General features: G+C 38.0%; 1 protein-coding gene across 1 annotated transcript in view; it reads left to right on the forward strand.

Annotated features, from left to right (window-relative positions):
• Positions 1-17,270, forward strand: part of ror2 (receptor tyrosine kinase-like orphan receptor 2) — an 81,359-nt gene extending 64,089 nt beyond the window's left edge. The window contains exons 4-9 of the mRNA XM_028462569.1: positions 2,537-2,567; positions 9,821-9,942; positions 10,055-10,369; positions 11,579-11,833; positions 13,751-13,956; positions 15,320-17,270. Coding sequence (XP_028318370.1) covers positions 2,537-2,567; positions 9,821-9,942; positions 10,055-10,369; positions 11,579-11,833; positions 13,751-13,956; positions 15,320-16,774 — 2,384 coding nt within the window. The 3' untranslated portion in view covers positions 16,775-17,270. The remainder of the gene's footprint in view (positions 1-2,536; positions 2,568-9,820; positions 9,943-10,054; positions 10,370-11,578; positions 11,834-13,750; positions 13,957-15,319) is intronic.
• The last annotated feature ends 559 nt before the right edge of the window (positions 17,271-17,829 follow it).

Here is a 17,829-nt window from a genome sequence, read left to right on the forward strand (position 1 = left end):
ACAAGCCGAGACCAAGACCATAAACATTTTTTTTTTCAATTTAAAAAAATATATAAATAATTAAAATTATGACAAGGTTTGACAGGTAAATAACATTCTGTCTTTAATTTTAGTTTATTTTAAATACATTTTATGGACAAAAAAGGTGCCTGCAAAAAATTTACTAAAATATTAAAACTACTACTGCTTCTGATAAATTCACAATTATTCTACATATTTGAAAACAAGATTTTTATGTCAGCTGAATGTACAGCAAGTGTTTAAAAATATTTCTGCAAAGAAATAATGATTCTTGATTCAGATTCTTTGAGTTGTTCAGGTTTAACAGGTCACAGATTTCACAAGATAATTTTTTAGTTTGAAAAAGCCTTTACACAGGCCATTTTTATTAATTCACTTAGTTGATATAGTTTAATTTGGTTGCTGTAATGTAACTAGGATATTCAATTAACAAAGGTTTCCAACTGTAACTGTAAAAGTGAAACTTTCTGAAATAAAACTACAAACAAGTTGTCATCAGTCTAAAAAACAAAGAGCTACAGGTAGATTTGAAACTAAATAAAACAAACTCAAACCCTGGAACAGTCATGTGACAAATAAATCAATAGTTATTGTTGAGAAATATTATTATTATTATTATTCTGGATACAGTGGAAACAGAAACTATAAAAAAAATAGTTTTATTGTGAACCTATTTATATTGTGGGGAACATATTATATACAATAATTAATTGGAGTCTAAAGCCACAAAAAAACACCACTTTAAAAAGATAATAGACTAAAATAAGACCTCTACTGTTATTTGAGTGATTCTGGGCTTGTGCGATTTGCGTTGATGACGCGCTGGTGACGACATAATCCAAGATGGCGGCGGCCCGAACTACAGCCGACATTATGTAATAAAAGCCTTAAAAGACATGGATATAATGAAAAGAGTGGATGGACAGAGGCATAACCATGCGGACTTTCACACGGACTTATTAAACACACACGGACCTCGGTAAACGGAACAGGCTTCACCGGCCGGCTGGCTGGCACTAGGACCCAGAGGCAGAGTAAGTGCGTCCCCTGTCCTACATGTACAGGCTGTAATATCACCAGTTTATCATTTTACCAGTTGTTAGAGCTCCTATCTTTACCAGGGAGATTATATTTATTACTGGTGATTGTTTTCTGGAGTTTTACTGGGATTTTTACCCGTGATTAGTTTATATCTCCCTTGCGCTCCAAACTGACACCGTAGCCAGACACACGCACACGCACACGTGTCACTCAGTCACATTAAGGAAGGTTGTGGTCATTATACGGGGTGGATTAAAGAATGAATAAAAGATTGTTTTATCCCGTTCTTCTCCGTGTTATTATCACATTATAAAAAAGTTTAAAAATAGCAGGAAGTAGTGCTGGTCTCCAACGGTCTTGAGAGAAAATCCCGAGTCCGAGACAAGACCGAGTGAATATGCTTCAGAGTCCGAGACGAGACCGAGACCTTTAAAATTTGGTCTCGAGACCAAGACCGGTCTTGACTAACAACACTAGTTAATAGTACTTACCAAAACATTTCTTAGGAAGAAGAAATACTGTAACAGTCATAGGGAGTTGAAATCAATGAGCTAATTGTTCAATAATGCATGAGTAGAGTAAATTCTGGCCATGATTGAACAGATGAGCTGCTTTAGCTCAAACTGCTTAAGATTGTTTTCCTATATTTGTTCCAAATGTTTCAAAATATGCTGTGCATTTGAATGTAATGCCTTTGGGGTTGTACAACAGCTGACCTAGAAAAATTTAGCTGCCAGAGACAATTTGTATTATACACTTGTAAAAACAACTAAGGCTTGGACTATATAGTGGTTTTTAATTTCATAACTTCTGAAATGTGGTTAACTAGTCCTGGAGACACCAATCCCATGGGGCTCTTTGGCTTCCGAATTGAGCCAACAGGGTAAAGTAATGTGGGGAAAGTGTTTGGACCCAACAAGGAAAGACAATGCCAATCACCAGAAGTCAATTTACCCCAGATTATTGGGCAACCCAAGGCAATATCTGAGCTATCCCCATCCCATTGCTCTTCTTTAAACTGCACCCTCCTCAGCATTGTTCCAAACATCTAGAATACCTTATCATAGAAACCACATTAAAGCAGTGACCACTTTCATCTGAATCATACACCCTGCCAAATGTAAAAATGTATTTATCATATTTTCCTACATATTTCAAAATTGCATCTGCACCATTTGGATTGGCTGGCATTCAGCAGCTGCTTCACCTCATTAATTCACAGGTCAAATACACCTCACAACCTTTAGAATTTACATGAACAATTTTGTTCCAGATATCACAGCATAGGTGTACTAGAACTGCTTTGATAGATCAAAGCTGTTTTTGCTGCAGAAATAACATATATGATATTAGACATAGCGTCTTCAAGTTATGGCTGCTCTATGTTAACTTGTATATCAGTAATAACATGTAAACAGATCTAGTTCAATTAATATGTTTTTGCTTTAAATCACATTTTCTTTTTTATTTATAGGACAGATGCCCACACATGGCCCTGAAGAACCGTAAGTCAACACTGCTGCATTGGTGTGCTTGTCAGAATCCTTTAAGCTCAGAGCAGTCCTCTAAAATGAAGAACAATGCAACCAGTGACTTCACACTGCACACAAGTGTAGGAGAATGAGTTATTAATAATGGGTTATATGAATGAGAATATTATTTATGATTATTAATATTACTGTACTTCAACTTTTGCCAGGGTGCCACTCATGTTAACAGGAAAACTATGTCTAAGTTTTTAGACTGAACCCATTAATATGAAACCAGGGAAAAGTTCATTTGAACAGCAATCTACACCATAATCACAGCCGTAATAAATCAGAGGAATCAAGAATGCAAATTAACCTTTTATTACATAATTCAATTAAACAATGTGATAAGTCAATTATAATGAGATGCATTTCTAAGATGATAACGTAGATAATGATAATATCTAATAATAAGAAATCGCTATTCTAAAAATAATGATAATGAGCTCATAAACAAAGAGGGGAAGACAGACTGGGGAAACGGACAACAGATCTAGACCCCATGGGGGCCTAGGCAAGAAGGACTATGGGGCCTCCCAGCCCCAGAATGATGATGAATTAACATATAAAATAAATAATAAATAACATAACTATCTAAACTAAATGCAAACTTTACACACAATATATACAGTAAATGCCAGAAAAACAAACACAACTGAAATGTGCAAAATTTTAAGTTGATCAAAATGCAATCAAGCCAAAAAAACAACAAAAAAACAAGGAATTGAAGTGGAAAGTAAGAGTACACTAACCATTTCTCATTGGATTTTCTAACAATTTCTCATTGTCATTTTGTAATTTTCTTTGGTGAATCTCCTGAGGTGGGTTTTCTGAACTTTGGGGAAGTCCATGTCTGTTATTTGGAGTGGTTCTTTTCTCACAATTTGACATTGAGCATTGTCATCAATAGCTTTTGGCCACAGCGCAGGAACATCTGATATGATTTAATTTACTATTATTTGAGTGCCTTCTGTTCTGGTGATGTGGTGTCATGGGGTGGTGAGGAGGTGGTGATGGAATGCTGTGCTGCCATGCTGCTGCTGCTGCATGAAGGTGCCATCATGTCCTACTCTTCTTCTTCAAGACCCCCCTCATGATCTGAGGTTGATATTGCTAGAAAGAAAATAGTATAAGAAGCAATTGTTTAAGACAAATATTTGTGTTATATTAAATCAGATAGATCCCATGATATATTTTAAACTTTAAAATGTATTTTAAAAAGTTAAACTCAATAAGTTCCTACTGTCATGTTGCGAGGTCTGCTGTTGCTGCTGCTGCTGATGTTGGTGTTGTTGTGGTGGTGGTCCAAAAAACTTTAACAAAGCACCTCGAGGAAGAAAAAAGAAAAGAGCACAATGTATTTGGTTGGCTTACATAAAGTAAAGTAAAGAAATGTGCATGCAACACAAACACTAAACATTATAGATATGTATGGAATAATTAATGAACATTAATTTGCAGTAACAACTTTAATGCTTCATGTTAACATTTTATTTAATGTAAAATTTAGGCTATAGCCGAACATTTATGGATGTATCAGTTTTACCATTAGACAACAAATGCTTTATTATGGGAGAAAATATCATTGGCAGCAAAGGACTAACTTATTGTGTGGCTATGAATGTACAGTATGTACACAGTCATTGGCAACAAGACTTATGATGTGTAAGCAAAGCTGGACTACTTAACATAAAGCTGTTAAAATTGGTGGAAAGTAAGAATAAATATGTGCTCTAAGTTTGTCATAACACAGAAGATTGTTGTTAACCACACTGTCATATTTGAATGATTAATGTATACATATAAACACACTTTAAGAATGAGTTTAGAAGAAAATGGCTGAATTAACTTTACACAGACTTAAATGTGCCGTTAACTTTTCTGGTGCTGGGTGGATGACTGGGAGTTTGGGACAAAGTGCCTGGGACAAACTTTTTTATAATGTCACACACATATCTTACACATTCTCACTTACCACGATCACATTTTTTTTTTTCATCCTCTTCTTGTTTTTTCTTCTTTTCATGAACCCTGTGGGAGATGTCCGCTTCATTTCATCTTGTGTGTTTGATAACATCAGCACGTTGATGCAGGGACCGGTAGTAGTGAGGCCCCATTAGGGAGGTTCCCGACGTATCACTGTAATGTGTCCAGAGGGTTTCAAGTTGTGTCGCTGATATCTGCCGTCTGTCGGGGCCCCCTACTAGCAATTAAATAGTGACTACTCAGAAAGAGCCCCGTGCAGGGGATTTTCGTTACACTGTTGCTGCAGCGTCTCAAAGCAGTTACATCATTTTGTCATTGAAATTGACTGTCAGCCATCCCTCGGGGGCCCCCTTCAGCTCGTTGCCCTAAGCAATTGCCTGTGTTGTCTACCCTGTTGCGACGCCTCTGATGACATGTATCAGTGGGTGAAGCATATTATAAGTGTGTGTAGTTATGGGAGTTTGTGTTGTATGTGTCAGGTCTGCGAGTCTCAGCTTTCGTACCTTTCCAGGGGGATCTGGAGGCATGAAGGCTGCAGAGTTCCGCACTCAAGCAAGTTCTGCTCTCTTTGAAGAATGTTGAGCTGAGCAAATCGTGAACAACACTGGGTTTGTTGTGTTCAGAGAGTAGCCCTTTTCAGCCGGCCAGACGTTTCTAGTCTTAGCCGCTGAATTGGAGAAATGGCACTTTGAGGCACCGTGTTTGGCTCAAGATCGTGGGCAGGGCTATCGTATGTGAGTCACGTGCTCACGACCGTCTGCAGCCCCGCTTTGCAGGCTGGGTTCATCCAAACTGAACAAGCTGGTGTTTCCAAAAATCGTAAAGCTAAAAATGAAATTAAAACAAAAGGAATGGATGATAAATGAAACGGAGTGAGTCTGAAGATGACCAGCACCCCAGGAACTGAAGATTTTCTAAAAAGCGTTCTTTAAAAGTAACTTTAGAGAATGCCTCCTCAAGGATGGGTTTTTGTTAGATATTTAAAAATCATGATTTCAGTGATCTCCAGCGTGTCCACTTACAACCGTGTAGGTGTGGTCTTGTCTGTCAGTTGGGACAAACAACAAAAAGGGAGATTCTAAACATATAAAACCATACTAGTAATCAACTCAGCGTAATTCAAATATTCTCTTCGATATCAAAAAAGAATATATCGTCATTCATAGATCATTTTTATACCACATTTGGTTTATGAAAACAGTATCACTTCAAGAAATTGGTCATGGGTATTAACGGTGAAATATTTTTCAAAAATTATGTTCTTCTTCCTATTAGATCAGTGGGTTATCTTTTGAAACAACATTTGTGATTTTTTTGGACATTTTAAACCCTTTTACAGTAAACAGTTATAATATTATCTGAATATTGTGATTTTTACCTTGGAAAGGCTTTACAGACTTTTAAACATATGATAACAGGTTTTCTTTTGTTCTCAGTTTGAAATAAAAAGTGAACTAGGAGCTCTGTGTTTTCCACAGTCCTGCAGTTGGTTAATGTCAGTTTGACAGTTCTCTCCTTAGAAGGTCAGAGGTCCCCAGCTTTGGACCTAAGTTTGAAGGTGCAAAACAGTTCATCTTGCACTTCGTTAAGGGGAATCCTGCCGATAGTACCGTGAAAATTATTGAGTAGATAAAGAGTTTTGGAATTCCAGATATGTGAAACAGTCTTTCTTATAACTCTGGTTAGAAAGGGGTGTTTTCTTTTGACAAATCTTCAAAAAGAGTCTGTTTCCTACACAAATGTCACTAAAGTGAATTTATGAGACTTTTTTGGTGTTTCAAATAATTTGCCATAGAAACCTTTTAAAAATCCATGAGAGATGAATATTGTGTCATTTTTCCTATCTATACCAGAGCCAAGATACAATTTACTCAGTATATTCCAGCTTTGCAGCTACCATAATGTGAGCAAAAGAAAAATAAATTTTATAAAATGCAATTTTAAAACAGAGGTGCGCATAAGTGGTATAAAGGTACACTTGTCAACTACTGTCAGAGATGTTGCTTTTTGGACAGCAGCAACTTTGGCATTTTGTCACCTACAAAGAAGCAGCAACTGGAGCCACAGCAGACGAAAAAAACTTTTTTCAGATGAGCGCACTAAAATATGGTGCAAGATTTGCTGCTAACATCCACATTTTTCAAAAAATATCCTTTATTTGACAAACATGAAATATCCTGTTGCCCAGTTAATGGATAGGGTGACATTCTGAGGATGTTCCTTTACTAAAGCAGCTAGGAGTAAATATCAGAGGTGCATATCATTCAAGTGAAAGGGGCACGCAAAACATGCAGAGCATTGCTCACACCATCACCAGAGAGTTACGAGCCAAGTTGCAGTTAAACAACAGATTGAATTGGGGGCTGACCACACTGTGCAGATCATAACAGATGGACTTTTGGGACTTTTCCAGGACAACAACATTTGGGCAGTGGTCTAGTGAATCCCACCTGGGTGATCGCTATGCGATGTTGAGCATGTCCCTTAACCCTAACTGCTCCTATTTTGCATTTAACCGGGATGGGTTAAATGCAGCCACAGTGTAGCCTTGGGAAGAAGTTTAATGTATGTATCAAACTAAGACAATTCTTGGAATCAGAAAATGGTTTCAATTTACCATTAATTGTTATTAATACCCAGAAAAACACATTGAGGAATTGATAAACTATATGAAGCAGCACACCTGCACTTAGCTCCAATAGTCAGGTGGATCAGGCTAATGTTTTTACAGTGAGGACAGCATCAATAGATGCCCCACCAACACAAATGTGTATGTACAGGTGTTTTTGAAGATGCTTCCCAAAGCTATGACAACCACGTCAGTACTTGCTTCCTCAGTGTTGCCACCTCTTAAACTAAACAATAGAACAGCTGCGCTGACTGATGCAGCCAAACATTTATCCTTTCTACCATTATCCATGACAGCTTTGGGGTGGAGCTGCATTGCTTGTTATTATTTTGCAAGGCTGTAAATCTTATGATCAGGACTGTCAGTGGGGGACAGTCGCTCCAGTGGTATCTGTCATTGTGTCCTTGGGCAAGATATTTCACCCACATTAACTAGTATGAATGTAGTGTGTGAGTGAGTGGTGGTAGGAGGGGCCAATGGGGCACTATGGCAGCCTTGCTTCCATCAGTCTGCCCAAGGGCAGCTGTGGCTACAATAGTAGTTTACCACCATTAAGTGTGGAATGAAAGAATAATGCCTTAATTCTGTAAAGCGCTTTGAGTGTCTATGATAAAGCACTATATAAAATCAAATGCATTATTATTATTATTATTATTATTATTATTATTATTATTATTATTATTATTATTATCAGGAGAAACAATATTTACTCAACACAAGTGCTGTGGTGTTGTCTGAGACTCCAACCAAGGGGTTTGCTTTAGTTAATTCACAGACAATCAAATAAGGGAATAAGGTCAGTTATTTTTAGCTTGTACTGTACACTAATACCACACACACAAACAAACACGCTCTTCTCTTTTTTTGCCTTGTGCTGCTCCAAAATATTCACTATAAACATCTTCCCAGCTTTCCCATTTCTTCTTTGCTTAAGTCTTCTCTATGTTCCTTCTTATTCAACCACAGTTGAATTAGACAAAAAAACACTTTCTTAAACTGCCACTTTCCCTCTCAAGCATGGATGCAGTTCCACAGTCGTCTAGCAACACCTTCCCGTGTTTGATTAAATTTCTTCCTGACCTCCTATCTAAACTTAACTTTTCTCAGTTTTCACTACCCAATTCTTTGATTTGAAGTACCGGTAATTATTTTCAATTTTGCCTCTGAAAATGTTTTCAATCAAATGCAATCCTCCCTTTACTTTTTATTTATTCTTTGTGTGACTGTGAACTAAAGCCTGCAAGACTTTACTGCATACTTAGGACCTGATTTTTTTCTTATTTTATATTTTTGGCTTAAGACTTAAGACTTAAAGCAAAGCAAACGTACAGGCTACAAGCTTAGTTCAGTTGGCTTAACTAACAACTTCCTGGCTGATGTCCAGGAAGTTGTTAGTTAAGCCACTTTTTCCTGTACTGGTACTCTCCACTGATAGCATTTCCTCACTCCAACACATGTAGCATCATGGCATCTAGTTCTGTGAAGGACTGAAAACAAGCTCTTGCTCAAAAACCAGGTGTGAACCTTGCTCTAAAGGAGCAAGGTTATTTACATTATTTATGCTTAAATATTCTCAACATGTTATGAGGTAATAAGTACTATTTTATTAAATGTACAAAGTTGTTAGTTGTTTTGAAAGCTAACCAGTCGCATGTTGTGAGGGTTGTCACTAGGGATGTAACGATTCACTCAACTCCCGATACGATTCGATTCATGATACTGGGTTCACGATACGATTCTCTCACGATTTATTTTACAAAATGGGACTGTAGACATTTTTTTTTTTTGGGAAAAAAACTAGAAAATACTGTATTATTTTCCTTTTATTTTTCATTGTCAAAAGAACTAAACTATTCAAAACAATGCAATTTAACTAAAAATAAATCTTGAATGAAATAAATAAAGGAATAATACAAATGAAAATGAAGCCTATTAATTTAAATTCTGGTTCTATAATAAACAATGCTAAACTGCATAATAGTTCTTTTTCTTTTAAAAGTGCAACTGAAAATGTATTTTGTGCCTTAACAATTGGACTTTTAAAAAAAAAGAAACAGTGATTACACTGATTTACGTCGTATTTGTTTGGACCAGCAGAGGGCGCTGGTAACACAGTGGTCGGTTGGCATGCAGATATCTTGCAGTGAAGAAGAGAAGCTATGCTAGCAGACAGAGCTAATAGAAAAACGTGACTTTTACAGATATTCAAGTAATATTACAGATATTCTTTCGGTGCTAAAGGGGTAATTAATCATTTATTAACATATTTAAGAGTAGAAGGCGGCCAGAAAGAAAGTATTAGCAGACTCCGCCCGCCGCCTACACTTGTGGATAGCGCCCTCTGCTGGTCAAAAAAAAATACTGCGATTCAATTTTCAGAAAATTGATATCAACCGCGATACCTATGAATCGATTTTTAACTGCCTTACGATTAATCGTTACATCCCTAGTTGTCACTGATACAATTGGAATACCAGAAGTAACAGTCTTAAAGATGTATAGTAATGAAAATAGCAACAGGACTGCAGGAGTATTTTTGATTGTAGTTCTGATTTTAAGAGTTTTCTTCACTGTGATTCTGAATATGGGTTCTAAGTTTTGTTTTCCTGTTCAGGTTAAGTGACAAAGGTTTCTGCCAGCCGTATCGGGGAATTGCCTGTGCAAGATTCATTGGTAATCAGAGCATCTATGTGGAGTCTCTGCAGATGCAGGGGGAAAGTGAGAACCGCATTACAGGTGAGGAAATTTGTTCTTCTAATTTAGCTATTATACTGCTTTTAATGTTGTGAACTTTGACTGAATTAAAAAAAAATGTTCAAAATCTGTTCATCTTTCTCTTTCGTACAAGCTGCGTTCACTATGATTGGCACGTCAACCCACTTGTCAGACCAGTGCTCAAGGTTTGCCATTCCATCCTTCTGCTACTACGTATTCCCTCTGTGCGATGAAGGCTCCAGGGTTCCTCGGCGTCGACAGCTTTGTCGAGATGAGTGTGAAGCCTTGGAGAATGACATATGCCATGCAGAGTACACCATTGCCCGTTCCAATCCAATGATCCTCATGCAGCTCGAGCTTCCAAACTGTCCTTTGCTGCCACAGTCTGGCACCCCCGATGCAGCTTCATGTATGAGGATAGGAGTGCCATCCCAAAAACTGGGTTCATGTAAGTCATGTGACTCAAACTTGAGCCCCGGGGGCCAATTCTAGCTCTTTAAAGCATCCAGTTCAGCTTGCAGGAGAAAGTACAAATGACAAAGAAATCAAGAATCATTGAGTAAATTCGATTATAGCTAACTCAAATTCACAATTCATCAAAACTCCACAATATTTAGATCTTGCGTGCTACTATCACAACTGCAGTCATTTTTAATCTCAAATTTTGAATAGTTTTCATTATTACTATTATTGTTGTCCTTTTTAAAAAAAATATCTCAACTCACAATAGAATATAAAATATTAGTTCTCACTTTCCGAGTGTTACATGGTCAGGCCCCTAAATATATCTCGGACTTGTTGTTCCCCTACTCATTAGGGCGATGCCTTCAGGTCAGGGTCTCCTAAAGACCCCAAAAACTACATTTAAAACTAGAGGAGACCTGGCGTTCCAGGCTGTAGCTCCCAGACTCTAGAATAACCTGTACCAGTCTCTCAGGGAGCTCAACTGTGTGGACACTTTTAAAAAAACTACTGAAGACTACACTTTACAGAAAAGCTTTTCGTTAACTGGATTTTAATTTTTAATGTTGCTGTTCTTATGATGTTTATGCACTCTTGTTTTATTATTCTATTGTGTTGCACTTGTACTTTTACCACTACTCTGTACAGCACTTTGTGATTTTATCTGCAAAAAGCGCTTTATAAATTAACTACTTACTTACTTACTCACAAACAAACCCACAAATTCCTTCTCAATAACATGAAAATTGGTCACAAAATTAAGGATGTTTGACCTAAGGATCCTACAGGGACTGATCTTGAAAACTATGGAACAATGATATTGAAAGAGGATAAATAGGTGATCGATTACCTTTGTTGTCATATATGTACAGGTACATACACAAAAGTAGTTCTCTACTTTTAACCCATCTATGAGGAGCAGTGGGCAGCCACAGTGATGGCCCGCAGTGAATTAGAGCATCTTGCAAGCAGCCAATGGGAAGTTAACAATGTTTCTTTTAGATTTAATCTATCAGAGTGTTTCTTGAGTGTAACAGTGGAGTTCAAAGGTTAAATCTTAGAAAGAATGTTCCTAGTTTGAACCTGATTGTCAACATGGTCATATTGTGGCCATATTGACAATCCTGTTTTGTGTGTGTGTGTTTGTGTGTTTGTGTGGGTCTTAATTTATAATGTCTCAATGTGTGTTCTACAGACTCCCCTTCAGATCACAGCTGCTACAATGGAAGTGGGGCTGATTATCGAGGAACGGTCAGCATCACAAGGTCTGGCCATCGCTGCCAGCCATGGACTTCTCAGTACCCTCACAGTCACCACTTGTCTAAGGAGTACCCTGTGCTTTGGGGAAGCCATAACTTCTGTCGAAATCCCGGAGGTCAGATGCAGGCACCCTGGTGTTTCACCCTGGACCCTCAAGTGAGGGTGGACCTCTGTGACATTCTGCCATGTAGTAAGTAATGTATTATTTATACCGTACATTGGTGTGCTATATGCCTATTTTAGGAGGGCTGAAGTCTTCCTAAAATATTTAACCCCCCCTAAATAATATGGTATTGTTTTATTTATTGTATTCATTTTATTTTTTAAAGTGCAGACATATAGAAATTGGTCAAACTATGAGCTTGAATTATCATGTCATTATTCACTTACATATGATCATAACTTTGTCAGTTTCCCATCATTGGTACCCAATGGATACCCATCAGCATTGGTATCCAATACATTCCACTTGTTCATATAGGGCCCTATTCTCCCATATGCGTAAGTGTGAAAATGTGTGCTGTGGCGCGGATTCCGGCGGCACGCAATTGTCCCTCCTCCACTTAAGTCTGTCACTACGTGCCGTCATCCCATTTACAAGCTGTGGGCTCTGAACCCTGAAATGTTGGTGTTCCCAGTCAAATCTGGCCTCACATGCCCTCACGCGTTTTCTCCCATCTGCTTAAGCTCGTTTCCTCCTACTTGCTTCTGAACCTCAAATGAGTGCAGCACCCAATATATTGCACTTCAAGTTTGGGTGAATTTAAAACTCAGGCCACACCGAGTCACAATTCTCTCAATCCAACCTACTCACCACAGATGGCAGAGGCTACAGGTGGTAGTTTTAATAGGTGGGGCGGGGCTAACAGTTACATCAGAAGGCACCAAAACCTCACACATATTCTCAGACAATAGCAAATATGATTGTAATAGCCAGGTTTCAAGCCATAGAGGGCACATGTAGTCACTCTTACATTTTAGAACAAAATATGCCAAATTAAAATACTTTGACTATAATGTCAAGAGTTGGACTAGGATCAATCAAAAACACTACATTATACCCAAATACATTTGCTTTCAACAGAAAAAATTGGTTTTGGGGTGTACTTACACTTCCAACTTTAACAGAAGATTTCATAACTTACTACAGGAGCATTTGACAAAAAGTGACTGGTCTAATTACATATACTGTATGTAATTAGTGAAATAAAAACAGCACAGAGTTTTAAAAATATGATCAGAAAACATCTGCCTGGGAAGAGTATAATTTTAAAACTGCATTAATTCTGCCAAATGATGTCAGCATAGTGACATATAAAGAAACAATAACAAAGATCATTATCGATATATTGGTCAGAAATCAATCTATGACAATCTATGACATAACAAGAAAAAAAAAGATTCAGTGAAAAATACAATTTTTATTTTATATCTCTGAAAGACAATAAATTGAAAAAGTGTCCTAAAAACAGTGACACTATTTTAGTGCAACATTTCTGTAAATAAGTGTCAACATACCAATGCAAAGAATAAGTATAATAGTGCTTTCTGTAAACAAAAAATAGTCTTTCTTACCAGTGACACCACTATAGTGCAATATTCCAGTAAACAATATATTGGTTCCTTCAACAAACAGTGACAACATTTCTGTGAACACGTACCTGCACATTTTAGTGAAAAAGCAGAAAAGGTTTTGAAAAGAAAAAAAAAGATTTATTTTTTTTTTTAAATAAAAAAAAGAAATTAAAAAAAAAAAATTTGAAAAAAAATTGATACTTAGCGGCAGCATATCGATAATCGATCGTGCGGAAAAATATCGCGATATATCGCCGTATCGAGATATTGTCACACTCCTAGTAATAACCAGAATAGAATTATAACTCTTTGTTTTTGCAGCACTACTTAGTGCACCATAAACACAAAATGGACCCTACCCAGATTGTGAAAAATCCACCATGTCTGTCAGTTTATATTCTATAGGTGTATATTTGCATGCATGTGCACTGGCACTCACGCACGGATGCACACAAGCATGCACACACAAAACCTAGAAAATTGTGATATAATTAAAACAGAAAGAAAAGCTGAATGTTTTTATTTCTTCTAGCTCCTCCGGAAAACCCCAGAAGAGAGATCCTCTTCATTCTAATCCCTGCAGTTGCTATCCCAGTGGTCATTGCCTGCCTCTTCTTTCTGGTTTGTATATGTCGCAATAAACAAAAGGATTCATCTGACACATCCTCACGCTGCCCGCCCAACAGTCCAACTAACCAAGACATGGAGCTGTATCTTATCAATCAGCAAAAACACCAGGTAACCTTCCGAGAGAGAATAGAGATCATTGTTTTTGCTTTTATTCTAAAATTTATGCAAAATAGTTTGATTATTGAAATCCAACAGCCTTCACACGGATTTCTCAAGGTTAGCACAAACAGCTACCGTAATTTCCGGGCTATAAAGCACACTGTTTTATTGGCCGCATTACAATAATGTAGCAATTTTCTAAGAAAAATCCACACAAATGCTGCAGACTAATGTAGGCCTCACTCTATTGACTGATGAGGGTGCCCTTCAGACAACCTGGCTAATCAGAACGGGCAGGTAGGTGGGCTGCTGTACTCCAGTTAGGTTTCACGCAAATATTTGTGTTTCAATTGATAAGTTTCCTTTACTACATGAAGTCTCCTCCTCACTGCCCCTCGTCTACATATCAGTTAATGTACTGCTTTTTATGGTCATTTTTTACTGGAACCAGACTGATACACCGCTTTGTCCGCTCTTTTTACAGTGAACTACCGCGGAGAGATCACAGCGATTCGGAATCTGAGTCAGAATACGAACATGATCACTTTTGAACAAATCCAACACAGTGATTTGGCAACTTCATGCTGTTATGCTACTATTATGCTACTATTACAAACTGGCTGACTTTTTTTGTAGACAGAGCGGAGATCGGAACAGCCTGGATGCAGCCTGTATCTAGGCTGTTCTGATCTCCGCTCTGTCTGTCCGTCCTCATTACAGAAGCATCTCCATCAGAGTCAGAGCATCGATCAATCCTGAACAAACCTAATGCTGTGATTTAACAACTTTAAGATGTTTATCCTTCAGTTACAAACTGGCTGACTATTACTTCATCCATGTTGCTGCTGCTGTAGCGGGCGCGCTCTCTCTTTCTCTCTCTCTCTCTCCTTCTCTCTATCTCTCTCTCTCACAACATTTTTTTCGCGTTGATGCTGTGATGAGAGGCAGTGTGCATCATGACAAAATGAGCGATCAGAATGATTCAGTGTGAGCAAGAACGATTTAATGTTAACAATTTCATTGTTCCACCTGGTCTAATGTGATAGAGCTCAATTTTGTGGCGGCATGAAGCTTATAAAACCTGGAAAAATCCACAATTTAGCCACATCATTGTTTAAGCCACAGGGTTCAAAGAGTGAGAAAAAAATTAGCGGCTTATAGTTCGGAAATTACGGTAATTCGATTTGTAAAATGAAGCCTACTCTTAGCATGTACAGTAATGCTGTCTGTGTTTGAAGAGCAAGTACTTTTATAGATTAGACATGTACAGTATAAGGAGCTTAAAAAAAATATATTTTGAAAGTTTAGCAAGTTTTATTGTTAGAAAATATCTAAAGTTAAATTTTCTTTTTTTCTTTTTTAATGATTCCAGGCCAAGTTGCGTGAGATCAACTTATCTGCAGTGAGGTTTATGGAAGAGCTTGGGGAGGATCGATTTGGCAAGGTTTTCAAGGGTCACTTGTATGGGACAACACCAGGTGAGCAGATGCAAATGGTGGCCATTAAGACATTGAAAGACAAAGTTGATGCAACTATCCATGAAGAATTTCGCCAAGAAGCCATGATTCGGTCTCAGCTACAGCACCAAAATCTTGTTAGTCTCGTTGGTGTGGTCACCAAAGATCAGCCAATGAGCATAATATTTACCTATTCTAACCTTGGAGACCTTCATGAGTACCTGGTAATGCGCTCTCCAAATTCAGATGTTGGCAGCTCAGATGATGACAAGACAGTGAAATCCACATTGGAACAAGCCGACTTTCTTCATGTTATCACCCAGATTGCTGCTGGGATGGAATATCTTTCAAACCACCAAATAATACACCAGGATCTTGCTGCTAGAAACATTATTGTATTCGACAAACTTGCTATCAAGATCCTAGATCTAGGCATGTTTAGGGACGTCTACTCCGCAGATTACTACAATCTCATGGGAACAAATCCTTTCCCTATTCGTTGGATGTCCCCAGAAGCTATTATGTATGGCAAGTTTTCCACCGACTCAGATATTTGGTCTTTTGGGGTCCTGCTGTGGGAGACATTCAGTTATGGTCTTCAGCCATATTGCGGCTGCTCCAACCAGGATGTGATTGAGATGGTGCGCAACCACCGGCTACTGCCATGTCCAGACGACTGCCCAGCCTGGATTTACACCCTTATGATGGAGTGTTGGAGTGAGTTTCCTGCCAGACGGCCTCGCTTCAAAGACATTCATGCACTTCTGCGTTCTTGGGAAAACCTGTCTAATTACAACAGCTCTGCTCAAACATCAGGCACCAGCAACACAACTCAAACCAGCTCTCTCAGCACTAGCCCTGTCAGCAACATCAGCATGAGCACAAATGCATTGCGCTACGCTAGTCCCAAAAAGACCTCACCTTTTCATCAGTCCCAGTTCACGCAAATGAAAGGTCAACTGCATCGGCCAATGGTGCCCCCGCAGTTGTATATCCCTGTCAATGGATACCACCCCATGCCAGCTTATCCATACTTACAAAACTTTTATCCTCTGCAAATACCAATGGCAATGCCTCCTCAGCAGATGCACCATCTAGCACAAATAGCCAACAAAGCATGCTCTCATCATAGTGGCAGTGGATCCACATCTACAGGCTACATCACCACTGCTCCCTCCAACACCTCAGCCACAGAGCGTGCAGCTTTGTTAAATGAGGACTCCAAGATTAATGATGAAGAATCGCTCGACTTAGTGCCTCAAAAGGATAAAACCCAAGAGCAGGAGTTCTCAGTGCCTGAAATGGAATTGGCGGAAGACAACGAGGCTCCCAAATCTGGCAAAACAGTGATTCAGTCTTCAGACATGTAACTGTTGTTCTGTCTCTAGTCAGAGAAGCAGCAGTTGTGCTTGAAATGCAGTAATTAGTATGAAGTAAAGAGACAGTTGCAGGCCAAAAACTAAATGTTTTTTGCGTTGAATGGCAACTGTCATATTTTTACTTCTTGAACTTCTTTTTCCATGATGAAGATTTAATGACAAAATCATGTTAGGCATTGGTTTTAAAATGCACCCTTGATCCTCTTGCCGTTGCTGGGCAACATAAAAAAAAGTTATTGAACTCTGAAATCTTCTGTTACATTTGACTTTCTACTTGAGTTGATCTTTTTGGCTTACAATCTGTTCATTTGCCAATCAAAGTAAATGCTTAAGCACCATAAGAACAGAGCTCGGCCCCCTCTTTTGCCTAGATTCAAGTCAGAGGTATAGTTTTTTCATTCACATGTAAAACATTTAAAAATGCACCTCTGGGTCATTCTCTTTTTTAGTCTGTAATCTGACAATGATCTTTTTAAGAATTTATTACTGGTCCATTTTGCTTTTTGTCTGTTTATGTATACTATTGGTATTTTTCCTCCTGGCTTAAGACAACCAAACTTTATTTGTTTCATAACTCTTGCACCTTGGTCCGAACATTGCATTTTTTTTTTCAATTAATATTTCATTGTTTTTAAGGCTAGTTAAGCTTGATAATAATAGTTTTATTTTGAATGGTAATAGTTTTATTTTGCTTACCATGAATTTGAATGTAAAGACATCATAATAAAATATCTTTCCTTAGTGTCACTTGTGAATTTTTTGTCATTTTTTTATGCAGTCAATTCTTCTTAAACATAAAGGCAAGACAACAGCCACAGGTCATCATGAACAGCAAACTGGGGCTGCAGTCTTAACATGCTAACCCTGACTGGAGATGATTATAGAATAGACTTTTATTGTATTGGCATACATAGTGGTATGCAACAAAATTGAATGTATTTGAAAATTGTTGTCTGGATTGACATTCTCAGGCCCAGCCTTGTATAAATTATTTTGGTTGCTGTTGTGTCATGGTGTTGGCAAAGTTTTATTGTCACAGTTTTGGC

The sequence above is a fragment of the Gouania willdenowi genome, chromosome 12, assembly GCF_900634775.1.
Source record: "Gouania willdenowi chromosome 12, fGouWil2.1, whole genome shotgun sequence".
NCBI lineage: Eukaryota > Metazoa > Chordata > Actinopteri > Blenniiformes > Gobiesocidae > Gouania > Gouania willdenowi.